At 37.1% G+C, this 21,496-nt stretch overlaps 2 protein-coding genes across 2 annotated transcripts; one reads left to right on the top strand and one right to left on the bottom strand.

The window, feature by feature from the left end:
- The first annotated feature begins 468 nt into the window (after window positions 1–468).
- LOC108675006 lies at window positions 469–7,815 on the top strand. Its single transcript, XM_018162996.2, has 9 exons — window positions 469–653; window positions 3,339–4,782; window positions 4,887–5,099; window positions 5,331–5,460; window positions 5,624–5,711; window positions 5,930–6,043; window positions 6,610–6,689; window positions 6,898–6,977; window positions 7,320–7,815. Exons 2-9 carry the CDS (start codon window positions 3,361–3,363, stop codon window positions 7,506–7,508), a joined length of 2,316 nt encoding a protein of 771 aa, XP_018018485.1. The 5' UTR covers window positions 469–653; window positions 3,339–3,360; the 3' UTR covers window positions 7,509–7,815.
- A 1,114-nt stretch (window positions 7,816–8,929) lies between these two features.
- LOC108675005 (probable ATP-dependent RNA helicase DDX31) lies at window positions 8,930–21,074 on the bottom strand. Its single transcript, XM_018162995.2, has 15 exons — window positions 20,876–21,074; window positions 17,595–17,712; window positions 16,904–17,133; window positions 16,676–16,730; window positions 16,228–16,505; window positions 15,835–15,993; window positions 15,569–15,673; window positions 14,143–14,647; window positions 13,577–13,826; window positions 12,724–12,916; window positions 12,352–12,411; window positions 11,522–11,712; window positions 10,194–10,266; window positions 9,557–9,861; window positions 8,930–9,149 (listed from the first exon to the last, which is right to left on the bottom strand). Exons 1-15 carry the CDS (start codon window positions 20,936–20,938, stop codon window positions 8,942–8,944), a joined length of 2,793 nt encoding a protein of 930 aa, XP_018018484.1. The 5' UTR covers window positions 20,939–21,074; the 3' UTR covers window positions 8,930–8,941.
- Window positions 21,075–21,496: the final 422 nt, after the last annotated feature.

A 21,496-nucleotide genomic window follows, 5' to 3' on the forward strand; every position in this document is an offset into this window, starting at 1 on the left:
TTGCAATTGTGTTTTCCTTAACTTAATAAGTGATAGGTATACAAAATATTAGCCAATATAATGCAGAGATTGACCAAAATGTCATTGTATGATTAAAAAGGGCATGCTCATAGAAATTTAACAGCTCTATCACTGGAATTTAATTTTCTTGAATCCATATTGTTGGATCTATTCTAGATTAATAATACTTTAGTTCACTTCTTCAGATTCCATAAATAATTCTTAAAAATTTATAGCACTAGTATTCTGACTAGATTTCAATCTTATTTTCACCTTTACAGAATAATGAACATTTTTAAACAGATCTTCCTGTACTGCATAAAGTATGCATGTACAAACTAGTTGATGCAATTCATTATCAAAAGTTTCAGACTAATTGAAGAAATTTTTAGAATTAAAAAAATATATGAAATTTTAGCTTCATAAACTAAATTTTTGAAAGAAACAAATTTTAAGAGTTAAGTCAATTTCATTCTAAACCTTAATAATAGAAATGATGATGAGATTTAAATGAAAACAACCAATTATCATACTCTCGAACTGGCTATAAAAGGACTTTCGGACCTGAGGCAACTATGAAGCAATCTCCTGTGGTCATCCAAAGCTATAATAAAATCAAAGACTTCACCCAGAGCCGCATTAGACATTGAGAGGTGAGTCAATATAATCTTTAATTTGAGTCTTTCATTTTGCTGGCAAAAGATATTTTATTCAAAGATTTCTATCCTATAAACTTTATTCTACTTCTCTAAATTCTATAAATTAATACAATCAGCAATTTTTTTCTTCTTCAAAATTGAAATTGATCTTGTAGATATTAGTTAATCAAGCTGAACTTTGCTGTTATTTAATTGGAATAATGTACCAAGATGTTGGCTCAACAATTTGAACTGAAGAAAGTTCCAATCAAATATGCACAAGCTTGGTACTACAAGTAACATTGGCTATGGTGTAACCAGGCATATTAAATCAATAAACATAATTTCATTGGGTATAAATGACAGGTATGATTAATTAACAGGTCATGATATGAGAGTTTATTAGAGATTATGAGAGTTTAGAGATACAAGATTATGAGAGTTTTTAAGTCATATATTAAATTATTGACCTCCTATATTTAATATACGTTTTTCTTGAACAAATGAACTTACCTAGTTCTAGCTGCAGTCCAGACTCCAGATTATTTTTAAAAGGTATCAATGTTCATAAAATATTCACATTTATACACTAACGTGACAGTCTATAATGCCTCAATACTCATATAAAGCCTTACTAACTTTATTCAACCTAAAATACTTCTTTAATGGTATGAGTAAGCCAGAAATATTGCAATGTGTCAGCCCCACAATTATCAAAGTTTTTCCATGTCAGAAAAGTTGGTCATTGCATATTAGCCATCTCAATCATAATGCATATGATATTTGCATGGTAAATGTGTAGGCAAAATATCTTCTGATGAAAAATTGTGCTATTGATGCCATGCCAGAGATCTCTAGGTATTCACTCACTTTCTGCACCCTGGCCTATGGGCCATACCAAATATGAAATAATGACTTACTGCCTCTGGGTCTGCCCATCTGTGGGTCATGAGTCATGACTAGAACATTACTGCCATTTTAATAACATAAAATTCTAGCAAAAGAAATTGTATCCAAGATAAATATCAATAAAAATACAATATATAAACTTGAAAATTTAATATTAAAATTACAGAGAAATACTAATTATAGAGAAACACTATTCATAAATATTATTTAATATTTAAAAAATATATTTCTGTAGACTGTAAGAACTGAAAATGTCAGAAGATGTACAGTATATTTTAGCAAAATTTTATAGTACAAATCAGTCTTCACTCCTCAAAGTCAAAATTTAAATTATTTTTATATTTTATTTTGGTTTACACAAAATGCATCTTCTTGCTGATGGTAATGGGTAAAAATATAACTCAGTACTCACTGCAGTGAGTGACAGAGAGTGCATTTTCTCATCAACAAAAACGTGAAGTAACAGATGGACAGACAGACAGATGGACATGGCAAGCAAAATATATAATAATAATAATATAGCAGTTTCAGCATTAATTAGGCCGTAGGCCTGTTGTTGATTCTTAACATTGCAGAACATTCATGGTATTTTGCGGTGTCAAACTTGCAACTCACTGTTACAATTCTGATGTGCTTAACCGCCCGGCCTCCTTGCCGATTCTGACCAGAAACTGCACAGAGCAGGGATCGAACCCTCGCTTCTCTGCGCCAATCTTGGTACTATGAACTTTAACCACTGGGCTACCCTGCCCAACCACTGGGCAGGGTGGCCCAGTCCCAGTGGTTGGACAGCCAGCAGCCTTTTTCCATAAATGAGAAAATGGGCTGACAACTATTTTTCCATTCTTAAACTGGAACTTTTGAAGAAGACCAAATGATTTTAGCTCATTTATTGCAGGTTTCTACAAGATTTCTCAGTCCCAGGCAGCAGGCACTAGCGCTAGGCTAGCAGATTTTACAAATAAATTTACAGGTGGCACTGTGCTTGACTGCTTGTGCATTATTATTCTTGAAAACTTTATTCAAATTTGTTTGCCCATTTAGATCTATAAAGAAGAGTATGATATTTACTAGAATGTTACGAAATTTCTTTGGATCTCGTTGTAGCAGTGTAGCTTTGGAACTCAAAGCTTCTAAAATAAGTATATAATATCTGTGCAACCGCAAATTTTGCGCAAATAGGCCGCAGGCAAAATTAAAGCTGATGCGCAAGAAATTTGAAGAACGAGAACCCCCCAAACAAACACGAAACAATAAAGGACATACCTGTTATTGAAAAGCTTTCCGAGTGTATAGCGACACTCATTTTGATTGAATATATCAATCGATTAAACAACCACAACCACCTAAAAGATGTTCCACCTTTAGGCACACAAATGTAAACAATGAACAACTGACATTCTAGGTGCGCAAACACTTTTCAACGTTCCGCATTCTGATTTTCGAAATATGAAATAAATTTAATATTTTCATTGTAGTGTTATTTTGACTATCACTTTTCGAATTGTAAATTAGAATCTTTAATCGTACTTTAGTTGTACAATTTACTTTCACTATAAGTTTTTTTGGTTTTCATTATTTTTTTCAAGCTTCATGGCTCAAACAATTGATATGATGGACCGCCTCTAGAATTGATATAATGGACCGCCAATACACTCTCATCCTTATGACTTGCTGTTGTCATGTTTGCTAGATTTGCTGATATGTTGAACCATGTCAGTTCCAAAATGTTGAAGCTGCTAGCAGTCCTAAATTTAGTAATGGAATTAAAATGGTTTATTTTACCAACAGAAGTTTGGAGCTGGTCAATAGCATGAGCAGCCCTCATGTATGGATGATAGGTATTCTACTGCTGTTGGCAGTCCGAACTTCTTCCTCGTCAGTAGGCAGGCAACTCAGCAATGATGACTTCTACAAAATTCGTGATTCATCCAGTTCTGACTCCAAAAATGTGGCTTATGCTGAAATTATTCCAAAGAATATCACAAATCCTGCACCCACCAGGCATCTGGAGATGCAGAGGAGCACACAACATAGAAAGCCCAATTTGATTGAAGAACGCGAAATTGACGTAGGGAGTTTGGAGAAGTCGCATGTCAGTCGTGAACTCACTGCAGGTAGCATAAACAGAAACATAATTTCTGAAAGTTCAGATGAAGAAGCAGCATACCTGTACAATTCGATTGTCTTTAATCGTTCAAAAAGAAATTATTCCCATCATGGACGAAGTGTCTACGATCATGAGCTAAAATTTAACTCAGGAAGGTCACAGGCTGCTTTTGAAACCGGCAGCTTGCATCTAAACATAATCAACGAAGATGTACAGGATAGTATACATTATGGATCTTCCTTTTACCGTCCTTATTCTTCTATCGATGGCATTGCTTCAAACATAAGGCTATTGAGCTTTACACTGCCTCGAATAAAGGCTTACAATCATAATATACAGTCTCGTTTCGTTGAAGTGGATGAGAGTAGAATAAACTTGAGAAATTCATATGCTGGACTACCATCACGCCGTCATTCATCATATAAAAGACGATATCCTCGTTTTCAACGATCTCCGCATCAGTCACGCCCGAGCTACAGTGCTCGTCTGGCTGATGTTCCATTTTCTCAAGACCCGAATTATCACCGAATCCAAGGCGTTCACTCGGAGTCTCGAACATTCAGCCAGAGCTCGGATTTGTTGACCCAAATAAATTCTCATTCCCAAGAGAGACAATCCGATATGCACCGTGAACCAAGCTATTCTCAATCAATTTTCCCAAATTCTAAAATAAATCCCGTCAACAATAATTACCCAAGTAACAGTAGCCTACTCGCGATTCTTGATTCACAGACATATATCCCATCATTGGACTCTCCAAAAACTCCTAGAGCGCGTGCGTATCACGAGTACCAACAATTGCCGAATTCAAGTAAGAGAGTCATAGAAGAGGAAGCGAGAAATTCACTTAATGTTATCGACAACCATGAGGAAGGCAGGTTTCACAATCCTAACGATATTCCTGCCGTTCGTTACCAACATTCAAATTTTCACGAGGAAGCGAACTCTTTGGATGTTTTCCCTGAACTAACGACCGTAAGCGCAGCTGTCGATGATAGACTTGCATACGAATTAGCGGAAGATAACGATGCAACCTCAAGAAGTTCCAAGGATCCTGCAAACCTTCAAGTTGGCAAGTCCCTCAACATCTTCTCTCGATACGGATTTCTAACTCTTTCCATAAAGGTCAGCTTAACTTTTTGTTACCACTTAAATTCTCAAATTTAATTTAATCTAAAGTACACAGCTTTACTCTTCATCAAAATTCATTGTAACAATACTTCCGGCAGGTTCGACCACCAGTTGGTGTCCACGACTATCTTTTCGTTGAAAACACGGCTGAAGTGTTTCAGAAAAATTCATATTGGAGTCAACGCGAACGGAAAAAGCACACAGGAGAATTTGATGACCACTTTTATATTCACTTCTGCGAGAACTTGAACGAGCTCCTCATCGCCTACTTCGATCACTTTACGATAGAGGGTGTGCCAAAAGCACACAAGGTTAGGATACTCTCTTGATTTGATTACGAAAACTTTTGATAAATTTCGTAAAAAATGTGTCTTCTTGAAGAAAGAACCAGTGTCATGTTGTTAGATACGACACTGGTTCTTCCATTCAGTGTCATGTTGTTATATATGACACTGGTCCAACATAGTTGTTGTAATCGCTTTAAAATTACACTAAGCCAGAACCATTATTTCTCGCGAACTTTTAAATAAATTTCTCCGCAGGCATTCACTGCTTCATTGTCAGCAAGGGATTTGGCGAGGCAGTTTGGCATAAACTCGTCTTTCCTACGAGGAAGATTTTCATTTGTTTTGGTTCGGCTTTTCAGACGAAAAATGCGCAATACTCTGGACGGTCAGTAAAAGTTTTGAATTTGAATGACTTTCTTGCCTTTTGCTGTAAAGGCATGTATATATAAAAAAGAATAGATTTAGCAACCGCACTCATAGCACAAATGCAACCTTGACAATTTAAAATATTTTTTTGACAAACTAATCTCAATTTCCTTCATCGCAAGGTCCGTTGACCGTACTCGCTGCTTTGCAAGCGGCGCTCCGATCTGTTAGGATTGGATCCGAAGAATCTGTTCATCGGTTCGTCGACAGGTGAGAGCCTTTCCTTGGTCTTAAGAAAATTTCAAATCGAAGATAATTCAAAAGCAAGTGTACATGGTAATTTTTTGACCTCAGTGTCAAGTGAAATATTTTTGGGAGTACTTGTGTATTACATCGTTCATAATTCCAATGTAATTTTAGACTCCGTATTTATCAAAATTGCGCGATGAGTTTGGTATAAAAGTCACAGAGGTGACCTGCACCCACAGGTTTGGCACGCACGTCATCAAGGAATTCGAGGTGGGCGACGTGATGTATCAGACGTTCGTCTTCGGGGAGCGTATCTACAAGCAGCTGAAGAACACATTCGTCACTGTCCGCAGGTTTGTTCTTCCCAGGGGCAAAATCATCAAAATCTTGAGAGTTCGTTACTCCGTCAGCCTATCACTGACGGCTTTCCAAGCTAAACCCACCAATCACAGACGAAACACTTTCCAAGAAGTTTGTATAAGTGAGTTTTACGTATGTCCCCACATCTCCATACCGAGCAGTCGAAAGGGGGAAAAATCGGCTTGAGTTGACTATTTTGCAAATTCTAGACAAATTACATATAAACGATACCTAATCCCAAATTTCGACCAAAGATAAGAGAGTTCCGATTGCCTTCAACAGATGGAGCGCCTGAGGTGGAGCATGACTTCAAGTAAATTTACCCCTATGTTCAGTAATACATTAGCCGTCAATGCAATTCGTATCTAAAAATATGGAATCGAGGGTTACTATCGGTAGTCAAAGCCTTCAGCATGCGAACTCTGCCTTGAACCGATAAACTTCAACTTGTAGGTACGAAACATCCACGTACGAGGTTTCCTGTATATAAATTATGATACATTACAGTTCACTCTTAAAAACATCAGTAATCGTAACAAAAATCGTATTTTTGTTCCAGTGAAAGCCATCTAGAGCAGCTACAACTATATTTCTCACCGAGATATGCTACCAGCATCGGCGAGATACAACTGGCGTCAGGTAAGGATCAATATAGAATTATTCGCATTGGACTACAACAAACGGAGATTTTTTTCACTTCATGTTGTTATTGGGAGAGATTAATGACGAGGCTTCATGAAAAGAAAAAAAAACGTTTAACCTAATGAAATATAAGCCAGTCAGAAAACCAAGATTTTATAAGTTTCACACGCTGCAACGCACGTTTTTTAAACTTGTTGATTTCTAGGCAACAGCAACCTGACTAAAATCCTGGAGAACGGCGGAGCTGTGCCGCCAGAACTTCTCGTCTATCCCAACATTTTCAAAGTGAGACCTTTGAGAAATTTGTACGAGGAACAGCACGGAATAATCTGACAAATAAGGCGCGATGTCATCTGTATAAGACTCAAGTATTTCTGCACTTAAAATGGAAGCCATTTATAATGAGCGCCGCTAACGTTCCGATTCATTAAAGAATTTGATTATTCAGAAATACAATTAATTATTAGAATGCTCGATTTCAGGGAGGATGATTTTTACGGATATGTACAATAATCCGTTCGCGTTTCTTATTACAGAACGTTCGGTTATTTTGAAAACAATACATAAAAAATTGCATAGATTTGTTGAAATATTGAGGGCAAGTGACTTTAATAATAGTTTCAACAGGCATTTGACGATCCTGCTGTTGAGACGGAGCTGGAGCGGCTGGAAGGAGAGGTGGTGCTGAGCCTGAAGCTGGAGAAGATCACTACAAGACTCCCGCAGTCAGCCACCATCAGGTGGATGTCAGAGGTGCTCGATAACTCCTTAGCTCTCTACTACCATAACCTCGACTCAACCAGGGACACTACCTAAGCAAAAATCGCTAAAATTTTATATCAAAGATGTTAACAACTTCGACAATAAATTGAACACTAATACAGTGCTCGTAATTGGAACCCCTAAGATACGATTCAAGAGATTTAATTACTCAAGTCAATAAATTAAATTCTTCAAACGCGCAAGAGTCGATATTTGTAGACTTTTGCCATTCATCAACACTAAATATATTAAACCAAAACGAAGGTGGGACACACACTGTCGCGTCGTCCAAATTGCACAAGTCGAGAATAATTTGTCACTAACGAATAACGGAGGGCCTGGAATGGCCAGAAAGACGACGCCTAAGGGTACGTACACAGTGAAAGCCGGTTGCCAGCGTGCTGGTTACCTGCTGAGGCTGGCGCCTGAAACAAGCGCGAGAGGTTGTTCACAGTGGAAGCAGGAAACATGCTTGTGCATTCCCTATAACGATTGATAAAATCTCTCAATAATACGAATCATACAGTCAAAACTCATTAGAAATGAATAAATCGCATGATAAATTCATCATATAACCCGTCAAACTCTCTGAACCGCTGATAAGCTGTTAAAAAAATGTTAAGAAGAAATTTGATCATGAGAAAAGCTGAGAATTTATCGAAGTCTTTACTGTCTGTTGAACCTGCACCATAAACATGTCCACATCACCTGCACCATAAACATGTCCACATCACCTGCACCATAAACATGCCCACATCAACTGCACCATAAACATGTCATCACCTGCACCATAAACATAAACATGCCATGTCCCATTGTCCCATGTCCCAAAAAAAATGACCATATGCCAAGCAGGTTGAGCAGATAAGAATGTGCAGTACATTCCGGTAAATAGGTATAAGCAGGTTGTCGGCAGAAGCCTATTCGTACAGGTTTCCACTGTGAACACTTACATTATTATCCTATGTTCATTCTTGTGGCCGGTTGGAGCAGGTTGCCCGCGCGGGCAAACCTGCTTCCACTGTGTACGTACCCTTAGGGTGTGACCAAAAATATGGTCAGGGTAAGTGACCAATAGAATGGACAGGATAACAACAACGGAGCTCATACTCTAACAGGAGAATATCTTGCGGGCACTAAGATGAGAGACGTGCCGTGATACAGCCGATCATATTTAATCTGCATGGTAAATTATAATTATTCGAGATGCTCCGAATTTTAATCTATCCTAAAGAAATTTTCTACGTTTCTCGCGTAGCACAAAACAAACATAACATAATAAAAAAGAACTTGCCAATTGCAAGAGAAATTGAAAGTTTGTCCACTTAAAAAAATTTGCTAGCTATACCAGATTCGAATGGACGATTAGTGAAAGCGCCTCAGAGTGGTCGGGAGGAAATCAGTCTTTCCCCCCAAAAAAACATAAAAGATTTTAATCAATTAGCTATTTTAGAGTGAATAAAAACAAACAAGCACAGGATTCAATTTTATGCTGATGATTTCACTTTGGCCTTAGATTTGGACACTTTTTTCAGTTTCTTAGTCTTTTCTGACTTCAAAGAAATAACGCTTGGTTTCTTCTTGGGAGCTCCCATTGAGCGACTTGGAGTGATATCGTCAAGACCCGAGTCAAACTCAGAGATGGTCGCCATCTTTGGCTGGGCTCCGCTCTTCTGCGCTAGCACTTTCTTGAACCTGCAAAAAAATATGGTATGTCAATAAAAAATTGCACTATCTTAATAAATATTAATCTCATTGCTGTTGTTAATGCCTAAATAATTCATATTTGACAGCAAAGGCTGAATGTATGGCAAACTTTGGTCAAAAGTCAATTTATTCGGCGACTTTCAGGACTAAAAATTGGAAATCCTAAAGCCAAAACTCCGTTATTGATGCAATAAAATAAATTAAATTTGAAATGCAAGATCAAAATTGTATTTCTTCAAATCAAATTTTTTTTGTTTTATAGGATATTCCATTTTCGTTATTGAATCCAAACTTTTTTCAAACATCAAGCATCAATGTATTCAAATACATTGAGCTATCAACATTCACTTTTGGAAACCTCCATCAATCCTCACTCCAGAAACCTGGACACTCACTGAGCCTTCTGCCTAACAACTTGTTTCTCCTGATGGAGTTTGTGAGCTGCCTGGGCTCGGTAGGTCTGGTGAGCATGCAAACATGAGGGCGCGTCTCGCAAGCCAAAGCTCTTGGCGTAGTGTCCCAAATGCAGGGCTTTGTAGCAGAAGATTTGGCGCATATCGCGAGGATACGAGGCATAGGCGCGTATGAAGGACATGTAAGCCTTGGTTGCCATGCTCAGGGCTGTGGTGTCGGAGAGAAGCAGATGCTCGCACTGAAGTTGTAATTTTGTGGCGCCCTCCTGAAGACTACGGGGCAGCACCTGCACAATACCGTAAAAAAATTAATCTAAGATTAATACAACAGGTTACAAACCATGTACAAAAAGGTTTTGTAAAAGGGTGATGAGTAACGATTAAAGTTAGGCAATAACTTCACAGGGAATCTATTCAGAAATGTGGTATTCAAATAGACCAGCAGTAAATTAAGCTTAACTTTCAAGTATGGCTGTTAGTAAATGAGAAATTCCTTCTGAAATTAAGAATTAAGAAGCGGAATGACGAGTAGAAACTTATCGATAAATTAATTAAGCACGTTAATAAATGGATAACAACGGATGAAGATTCTTAAAGGAATTGACACAATCGAACTTACAAACTCAGGGTCAACCTTTGGAGGACGGAGGATAAAGGCTCTGAGTATCTTCTCCACTTTGATTTCACTGAGTCTGCAAAAAAATACGATTTCAATAGAAAACTTCATGATAAGAACGAAATAAAATTACAGCGATTGGTGGTCATCGCCGTAACCCTCTACTTAGGCGTGGAAACTCCGAAGTGATCTATTGACTGCCACTAAACATCTCAGTAATACATTTTTTTAAAAAAGTGGTGCGCACAACAATTAATTGAAAGTCTTAACTCGTGTATTGATATTCAACAAAAGAGTAGCGTTCATGATATTCATGCATTGAGAATATTGTTTTTAGAAAATTCAAGTTTTGAAGTTGCAATATTTATGATTAACTTTCAGCTTATTATGCAGGTCAAAGTCAGCGTCCATGTCAGTTGCTTTACACGTCTACATCGATCACATGATTGGTTGTCGTCTTACTAAACGTCTCATAATATAATAATTCCAATGACTAACGACCATGCTGAGGTGCAGTTGCAAGGCATTATTGTGCGGTGTTGCTAACTTTTCGGTAGCACCACTGTAACAGGTTGCTTTTCTATGCAACCCTTACATGAATTGTAATTAAGTATGACCTGAGGGTGGTTCGGTTGTAGCTGGATCCGAGGATATAGAGGGACAGCGTAAACGATTATATAATATACTTTTAGGATTATAGTTCGGCTTACAGTTTAGGATAATCGGTTAATAAGTTTATAAGTTGGAGCTTTAACACTGATGTCTTCGGCGTCCAGTTGGAGTATGGATAAGTCTAGAGTGTATCTTCTACTCTGACATTAATTTAGGCTTACTGTCCTGTTTGACATGGACAGGAGCAATACCGTAGCGGTCCTCGCCCAAGACTCGCGTTTCCGCGTCTAGGCAGAGCTCATATAGCTACGCTAATTGACGTCACCAAGGGCGTGACTTGATGAACAGGAAAGGCTAATACAAGGAAATGCTCATGAACATATCGCATGTGAAGGATCTTATCTTTCAACAAGGAAGACATCGATCAGGAAATATCAAGGGACAAATGGTATCAACATTGTCATCTTACATTATAAGCAATAAATTATTTGTGGGGTAACAGCGAGAAGGTATTTAATTAGTCACTTTGGATTGCTGTCACAAAACGCTCTCTATAACAGCTGGAGCTTTCATATTCGTGCACTTAGGATACATTGTTTGCACCATACGACTGTGTGACTTGAAGGTATGTGTTCTCACAGTGATACTACCTCTAACACACAAATGAAAAAATGCAATTTTACTCATAAAACTGGCTCCAAAATTCAGTGAAAACTTACGCAATTTTACTTTTCTCGAGCTGCTCAATGAAGCCCGCCTCCGAGGGAGCGAGGACCAGCAGAGCGTCGCCGCGGGTGTTAGCGCGGGACGTGCGGCCCACGCGGTGCACGTAATCCCGCACCGACGTCGGGCCCGTGAACTGCACGATCCAGGACACGCTAGGCAGGTCCAGGCCCCGCGCCGCCACGTCCTGCCGACAACAAATGACATATTAACACTGCATGCAGGGCACGTTTGGCGTCACTAAGGCATTAAATGTGATGTAACAACTGACTTCTCAACACTGCATGCAGGGCACGTTTGGCGTCACTAAGGCATTAAATGTGATGTAACCACTGACTTCTCAACACTGCATGCAGGGCATGTTTGGTGTCACTAAGGCATTAAATGAGACGTAACAACTGACTTCTCAACACTGCATGCAGGACACGTTTGGTGTCACTAAGGCATTAGATGAGACGTAACAACTGACTTCTCAACACTGCTTGGAGGATAAGCTTTGCGTCACTTTTTACAAGAAGGCCAAACCTGGCCTATTCATCAGCGCCGACACTAATGTACCACTATACCATACTTTCAGTAAGGAATAAAATGAAGGGTAAGAATACACTTCTCAACGCTGCAAGGGAAATACGTTTGGTTAATTATTTAATTAATTAATTAAGAATCAAATGAGAGGTTGGTTTACATAGATGATATTCTTGCAAATTTTCAACCGCTAATCTTAGGTACATTAGTACATTATACATGTGACTTTGAAGATATCGATTATGGCTTAAAAGAAGGCCGTGCCAACGATTCATGAATAATTATTAAGAAAACAACTCACCGTACTAAGGAGGACACCAGAACTTGCGGTCCGAAACTGGTTGAAAACGTTTGTACGTTCCTAAGGAAAAAAGAGGGAGGCTTTAATTAGAACTCAAATTTTGTACAGCGAAGAAGTAGCAATCAAGTATTAGCAAACGCTTTTAATTGAAGAACGATTCGAGCTTTCCCGGTAGCTATCATTTCAAGCTTAAATACCGAATCCGTTTGAAAATGAATGCTATGGTTACATAAACAACAGGATCGAAAGTTAACATTGAAGTAATAATTAAAGTTTGAAGTTTCTTTAGTGTAAGATAAGGATGATTTGAAGATGTAAAACGTGAATGCGGGACCTACCTAAAGTACAAATTAATAGACCAGGAAAACTCACAGCCTGCGACATGTTGCCCCTCAGCTGCATGAAGTGAATAAGAGGCTCATCGTCTACTTCCACGTCAGCTTTTTTAGCTTCTCCCGCCAAAGGTTTTTTCTTCTTCTTCTTGGCATCAAAGAAGTCCAGCACTTGATCAGCTTGCATCTCTTCTTCGCTCTTGACTGGAGTTTTCTTCTCAATTCTCCCATACCTAACAACATTTAATCATGTCAACTAAGGTCTAAGATTTTCAACCAATACACAAATTCAACAACATACTCTGCTAAAAAAAATCCACTTCTTAACTCAAAAAAGACGCGAGTATTGAAAACCGTAATGAAAATTCCGAATTTCGAAGTAAGCAAATAAAAAACATATATAAAGGAAAGAAAGCCGTCACGTTTCCCGTAAATTGTATAAAACTGTGGAAGATATTAGAGGAGTTTTGAGTGATAGAAATATGACAAAAACTGTGGTTCCCACAGAACACTGATAATTAAGTAAAAAAAAAAGAGATATTTTTCACATTTATAGACCTGATAATCGGCAAGAAATAAAGAGTATACTTCAACTGAGTAGCCTAACATCACATCACAAAGATCAGCATGATAAGAGTAGAGAGCAGTTTCGAACTGCAGCTAATCTGTCAAAATTCCTGTAGAAATCGGCTAGATGACTATATGGATGAGAACAAGATTTAAATAGCGAGTAGGGGGTTAAAACCCCCTACTCACTACCCCCCCCCCCCTACACTACTCTAGCCTAATGTTTAACGCCGATACCAATACAGGTATATATCGTATATATCAAGATCATACAAGGAAAATACTCGACTTTCGACAGTCTTTACTAAGTAAAATTGAAGCTTGACCTGGCAAGAACGGTCTGCAGAAGTGCGGTGTGGTAATCGACCATATCTTGAGTGGCCATAAAGACGAGCATCTTGCGGTGCGCGCCGTACATGCACTTGCTGAGGATGAAGGCGAATAGCGTGACGAGTCTGAGCTTGGCAGGCACCAACGTGTAGTGATGAACCAACAAGCCCGGCGTCACGGCGCTCAGGTCGTCCAAGTTGCCGTCGCCGCTCACGTCTACCACCTCAGGGCTGTGTAAACTTAGACCTGTTCATTGGGAATAAATGTTAGCACTTCAGAGGAAGGTAGAATGTTGATTCTACGGGGGAGGGCTTAAATGTTGAATCTACAATAAAAAATGTTGAATCTTTAAGTAATGTTGATAAACTGATAGGGTATTATAACCAAACTGATACCATTGTTTAAACTGATAGGGTATTATTACCAAAATATATCTAAACTTTAAAGTTACCATTTAGGCAACGATAAGGCCGAGAAACTATAACTGCATTTAGCTGAATAAATAAATTCTTAAATTTTAACAAAATTAATTCTTATTTGTGAAGTATGAAACACAACCAACCTGCAAGCCTCTGCACTTCCTCGGTGAGCGTGGCAGAAAGCATGATTGTCTGAAGCGCTGCTTTGCCATCTTTTGGCTTCATACTGTTATTTGTCATCATAGCTATTGCCTCTGAATTATTGCTCTTGAATTTCTTGCTTGGATTAGATTCCTGTTCGGAGTCTTCTTCTTCTTCATCTGCCATCCTACGTTTGCTGGCATCTTTTATGGTGACAGCCTCATGCTTACTAAGGAACCGCTTCTCGTCACCATGAAGTTTAGCTTCCACGAGAGCTTCCAAGATGCCAGATATTGCTTTCTCATAGCCCATTTCCAGCATGCGATCAGCCTCGTCCAAGACGAAGAACTGCACTTGGCTGAGCTTGAGGCACTCGGTTGTGCTGATGTGGTCCTGAAGGCGACCTGGCGTAGCAACTAAGATATTCACGCCACGACGCAGACGATGTTTCTCGGATTTCTTTTTTTCGCCACCAATCAAGTATCCAGGAACAATGGAAACGCATGCCTGATGAGAAGAGTATAAAATTAGAGTAATATCTTTCGGTTTTGTTCACTAATGCAATTTGAACGAAATTTTACATGTAGAATCAAAGAAAAAAAGTGTACTAACGATTACACCTTGTTTCAAAAACCATGCAGGTATTCAAACACAACAGTGCACATCAAGAGCTCTACCCGTTATCTTTGGGTGGCTGTTGTACAGTTTTTCTCTCAGAAAGCTTTCATTTTGAACACAAGTCTTACAATTTCTCAGTAATAGCGAATAGTGAGAACCGTGTTAATGTGGTCTGTTTGACACGGACAGGTCCCTCAACTAAAATTGAATATTTACGAATGTAGAGCAGAAAATGTTTAAGATTCATAACGAAATACTTGGGTTTTTTGGGACACGCAAAGATCGATTGCATTTGCAATAAATATTATTAGCAATTTTAATTAAAAAATAAATATTGCAAGCACAAAAAACTTTATGAATACCAATGTAATATAAATACAAATTGCCAAACTTAGCAGGATGCAACTAAGTGACAGTAAAAATAAGTACTTATAATGGGAACAATGAAATTAGAGTTGTATAGAATATTGACTGAGAGCCATGAGGTATTAGAGTAACGGAAAGCCATATATTAGAGTAACTGAGAGCCCAAGCCAAACATTTCCACTATGGCCAACCTGTAATGGAGCTCGTACACAGCCATATGTAAATTATGCAAATTATCTTCACTAGAGGCATGGCAGAAATGAATAATCCAGCATCTTGGAACGCTCGACCTTTGTTTCATGCCTGTGGACGTCTAATAATCTCGTAACTTGTAAATATATTGCCAGTACTTTGTTTTTCTAAGGCATAAACCAGAAGATTACATTAAAAACCATGTTAATTTTCCTAGTGGTTATGACAAAGAAACTAAGCTGCTTAGCAGACCCTGCAGAGGTCCTCCAGCCAGCGGTAGGTCTGCAGGGCAAGCTCTCTGGTGGGCACAACAACGAGGGCCAGCACTCCGGCGCTGCGATCAACTCGAGGTGTCCTCTGTCATAATAAAGGAAAGTTGTAATAAATTAATTTTAAACTAAATACGATGGCTAGAAAATAAAAACAATCATGATAAAACAACAATTTATTAAATACTAATTCGTCAATGTAGAAGCAGATAGTATAGATAAGACATGAAGGCCCGCACAAATTCTTACCGTGAATAAGGCATTAACAATAGGTAGAGCATAGGTGAGAGTTTTGCCAGAACCGGTTTGGCTCTTGATGAGAACGTCAGAGCCTTTGAGGATTGCAGGAATACCGCGTTGTTGCACTACCGTCAATGAAGAGTATCCCAATTTATTAACGTGAGAAACCTGAAAAACGAAGGACTCAGTAAAGTACAAGTCATGCAAGAATGTCCATTTTTCGAAAAATAATAATCTTAGTAACTATGTATAAAATCTAAAATACAAATTAAAAAGTAGCCAATACAATTAAAAAGAACCGAACTATGATGAAAAATTAAGTACCTATATATATTCACTATTGGTGATCATAAAGGATGAAAGATTATGAGGAAGCTCTAACAAATTCACAGAAAAACTCACCAAAACTGGATTGATATCAAGAGACTCGAAACTATCAGATGAAAATACTTCTTCTTGAATTGGAGACACATCAACTTTTGGCAGAGTGGGAATTTTTGGATTGCCGGCAAAAAGTGAAGAGACAAAACTTGACTGCTTGGACGAAGACTGGCTTGTACGATTTGCATGACTATGAGAATTGTCATCACGATGGCCATCAAAGTTATGATTGGCAGAGCTGGCCTCTGAGCTCTGACTATTCGTGGCTGCTGCATTTTCATTCACATTTTTGAAAGGAACTGCAATTGGGAATATTATATTACAACAAAAAACACGACAGGTTCTTGATATAATTTAACATAATTTCAATGAATCAATAGAAGCATTTTTAGCCCAAAAAAAAAAAAAAAGAAATTAAATTTTTGACTTAAACAAAGATAAATTTTATGCATCAAAATTAGTTACTAACCTTTTATGTTTTGCTTCTTATATGGTGATAAAATTTGTTTTACGCATGGTTTTGCCTGGAAATAAAAATAATGATTTGAGTTGCACATCAATTAGATAGAAATTTTGATGCACAAATGTTTCAACGTCATAACAAATGTAATATGAATTCTCACACTCAAAATACCCAAACAAGATCAAAAACATAAGTTAATAGAAAAGGAAAAACAGGCTCATGAGTAAATCTTACTTCTTTTTTCTTTGAGGATTCAGGAGTTATTTTAGAACTTAAAACATTTGTTGGAGGTTTGGCATTGTTTTCTTGAGGATCGCTAATAATTGGTTTGGAAGATTGAATTGAAAATGTAACTTTCTTGCCAGTAGTAGCACCATTGGAGAGATTTCGATGTGTGGGAGTTGTTTTTGATTTTGTAAATATTTTTGATGTTCTGTCGCTAGCTGAGGAAGTTCTACCAAGTTCTGCAAATATAAATTAAAGAGATTAACTTCAAATTGAAAAGATATTGGTTTCTACAAGTTTAAAATCTTTTCTCTATAATGAACATCCGTCCCACTATTAATTCAGTTATTTAAAAAATGTGCCTACTACTCATACTGATAGCTTTGGGATGCGTGATGATTCAAATGTCAAAAAGTATGACTAAAGAATACCAAGAACTGGAGAAATCAGCAAAAACTTGCCAAAATTGTTGATAACTAGAAAAATTTAGTTAACAATATATTCATCACCTATGAGTAACTGATAGCTTTACTCAAATGAATGATGTGCAACAAATTGTATGAAGTTATACATGAAGATTAAAATTTGATTTGTATTGCATAAATAGAAATTAAAAGAAAAATCATAATACAATTCACGTTAATTTAAAAACATTTGCGTAAATAAAATCAGGACTCCCAAACACTGTAGTGCATCCTACCTCCGACTGGTGGAGGTGCTGGTGCTCCAGCTCGGCGCACACAGAAGGATCCTGCAGGGCCTTTTGTCTTCTTTTTGAGTACAACAATAGGACCCTGAACTGCATTACCAGCTGCAGTCTGCAACCAAATTGGAAAAATGAGCACAAAGATATAATTAGATACTTTATAAATCATAAAGTTTAAAAACAATAGACATGAAAGTGTTCAGAAATTTTTGTCAGAGAGGCCAATTATCATTACTTAATATTTATTGTAGTACCGTAACTTCGAATATTACTTAATATTTATTGTAGTAACTTCAAATCCACTCTGTTTTGCTGGATCAATAATTTTTTAAAAATATACTTCGATTTCACTTGCAAGATTTAACTGAACATGAAATGTTGGAGCCTTGAAGATAAAAGAGTGAATGTCAAACTTTACAATCAGGACCTGTCCCAAGAAGCCATTTGCCAGAACTGATTAAACTGAACACTGCCATAAGATAAGACACTAAAACATGGGCATCAAGATTTTATGACAAGCATCTATTAATGTTTTTCATCAGACATCTAAATGATGAATCAGCTTGTGCACAAAATTGCAAGTCTTGTCATAATTAATCTCTTTATTAAACAATTACATGTAGATTGGTATCTGACATTGATATCAATCAGTGTCAGTTTGCCAGATTTATTCCACTTCAACAAAATTCTATAGTGTTCAAGACACTGTACCAATCATTTGCATAATTCATAACACTTGTAGTGACCTGCCCTAACCTAATCTTAATATATATATAAAAGAGTTTAATTAGTGATCTTCCATCTACGATCAATTTAATATTTGAACAACTGCAAGCAGCACTAAAGTTGCCACCCTTTAATAGAAAAAAATCTATTTTATAAACACCAAATTCTAGCAAAACCGAAACAGCTTTGTAGTGATTGTGTTATCAAATCCTACAGATTGTAATTCTGACCAGGATTACATGGTTTTTATTAATGAGCACTGTGGTATGTCCAGTTTCTGCTGAACGGCAACTCAGGCTTGTAAAATATTAAAGTTAATTGCCGCATACAGAGCATTTCTGCCATTTTTGGAACCACAATATTCCTGCTAGATAAATTACCTTCTATCTAATTGCTACCAAATGTTCACATTGGGCAGTGAGATTCTAAATTGCAAAGGTATTGAAAATTTGTCACTTCAGGGCCACAAGATATCTAGATATTAAATTATGAAATTTCCATTTCTAATTTCCAATCCTATGGGAATTTATGTGTCATTGATGGTAATTGTTATCAAATATGCATGATCAAGCTACAAGACTCCTCAGTAATCAAAAATATATCACTTTGGTCTGGAGACACAAGATTTCAATAGTCATTAATGAACTTCCAATTTTAAATTACACTCAACACCCAAACAGGAACAGAATTAGACAGAAGCCATCCATAATTCAGAGAAAAAGGGTAATGACCCCTGAATTAGGCCAATTTTACTCATTTGCTGTTCCTATGGCTTTATTTGGAATATCAGTTAGAAGTTTTCTAAAAACACCGGTACAAAAATTTGTCTCATGGGCAATTTTCAAAAACAAAAATTGCTGGTGAAAATAGGCTATTTCCCTTATATTTCACTGTAAAAATTGAGAAAAAGCCATAGGAATTGGCATGGTGGAAAGACAGTGATTTTTTTAATCAGTTCACTTTAAATTTCCACATTTACTCAAGATTTAAACCAATATCTTATCTATAATAATGCTGAGATCCATGATACTTTGCTGGCCTACCTATAGGACTCGAAGTTAAACTTGAAGAAGAGTCTAAAAAGCTCTCTGCTTTGCCACTATGAACTGTCACTGGTATCTAAGATAGTTACTTATACTAGTCGCCTTATAGGACTCAAAAATGAACTTGAGGAGGGCAACAAAAAATATTCTTCTTTGCTACAATGGGAACAGGTAAAGTCAGCCAGATTTCATGCATTTTTGCCAATTCACAGTCAGCGTCATGGCCTTCACCCATGTGGCAAAAGACAAAATTTTGTATTACTCTTCCTCAAATTCATTTTGAATCTTTTAAGTAGAGTTAGTAGACTAGTAAGTATATTGGATACAACTCATACCAGCATCATTATACATATAAAATTGAAAAAGTATTAGGACAAGTATATTAAAAATAAACTGATTCTAAAAAATCTCTGGTTTGCTACAATATCTTCTGCCATATTTTCCACTTAGACCAAGATGGTAGACATAGTGGCAGGACCGCTCTACACTTGACGACAGGGGGGAGGGATTGGGGGGTGCAATTCAAGGGCCATGCAAGAGTGCTAATTGGTAAGGAAATGGCAGTTTTAGATGCTGCAGTGCTGTAGTCACTAGTCAGTGTAGTGCACTAGTCCAGGGTGTTCCAGTATCTGGTCCTTCTCCATGGCATGAGCTCCTATTTTGGCCACTGCACTTCCAAATTACATAGGTAATTGGTCACAGATACTAGAGTTAGAAGGCAATCAAGGCAGGCAAGGAATTTATCTACTTGGCAAGCTGTGATGGTGTCACTGAATTTTTTGAGCCAAGGTTTTATGGGTTTGCCAGCCTTGATTCCACTTATTCGAGCACTGATTCCATTTTTTTTTTATCCGCAAATTCCATATCAATGATATTTCAGCCATGGAAAGCCATTTACAAGCCACAAACTTATTTTCGAAGTCCTGTGCACGTGTTACACCAAATCATAATTTTACCCTATAAAAAGTCATCAAACAGCAACCCTAACATTTGTCTTCACTTAAGTGGCAACTGAACACGTGATATTGCAATCTAACTGCTCTGATGTGACCGCAACTATGCAATCTTCAAGGAAACATTTTGGATGTTGAAACAACATGTTTGCAAAGTGCAAACCGTGATTTTTTCAATCAAACAAAAATACATGACATTAGAGCTGCAAGATTTCATACCTACTAAAATCATATGATATTAGAGCCACAATATTTAAAGAAAAAAAAAGGACTTTTCCAGCCCTGAATTATCAAGACATTTACAATGCCGCATATTGAAGGCTAGGATGCTAGGTCCTAGCCTCCAATGAAAATTCATAAATTTTTAGTGAAAATTATAAAAATAGCCCATTATCTTCTGCTATTTTTTAAAATTATAATTGAAACAATTATTTTTTGCATCTGCACTCAATTCCAAAAATTTAAGAAACATGTCAGGTTTTCCAAATTTGCAGCAAATCTCAAAGTTTTTTATTCTAAGACAATTTAATTTCAATAGACACTTACGACTTACCAAGTTTGAATGTGTGGCAGCAGTTGCACCAGCCATGTGTATAAAAATTGAGTTGGAACTCATTATGACTCTCAATTGTGACAATTCTAGAAGGCAACTTTGCAAGGACTAACTAAAATAATACCATATGCTTTTAAAAATTAATTTTTAAATACAACACTTCTTAAAAGACCAGTGTCTCTGATATTACATAGGTACATACAATGAATTTCTTATTTTATTTTTAGATATTAAAAAAATATTTTTTCAATTTTTTCAATATAAAAAAAATTTAACTTTTTTAAAATCATGTATTTTCTCAAGTCTCAACATCTTAAACTCTCAATTGCTTCATGCATTGTCTCCAACTTTAAGCAAGTGTACCTTACAGTACCTACAAGATTTCAGATTGATTGGACAGGTAGAAGTAGAACTTGTAGATGTACATGTACCTAGGTCCTAGAAGTGTGTTATAATAGGTAGTACCTAGCCTACCTAGGTAGATTAGATATAATAGATAGTAAGATTTGTAGCAGACTAGCAGTGATAAAATAAGCAGTCTAGCAGACAAACAAACAACAAGAAGTGAAGTTAAAGAGAAGTCTTGTAAACTTGTAATAACTATGGGCCTACTACCTACTA

The sequence above is a fragment of the Hyalella azteca genome, unplaced genomic scaffold, assembly GCF_000764305.2.
Source record: "Hyalella azteca isolate HAZT.00-mixed unplaced genomic scaffold, Hazt_2.0.2 contig8729, whole genome shotgun sequence".
Taxonomy (NCBI): domain Eukaryota; kingdom Metazoa; phylum Arthropoda; class Malacostraca; order Amphipoda; family Hyalellidae; genus Hyalella; species Hyalella azteca.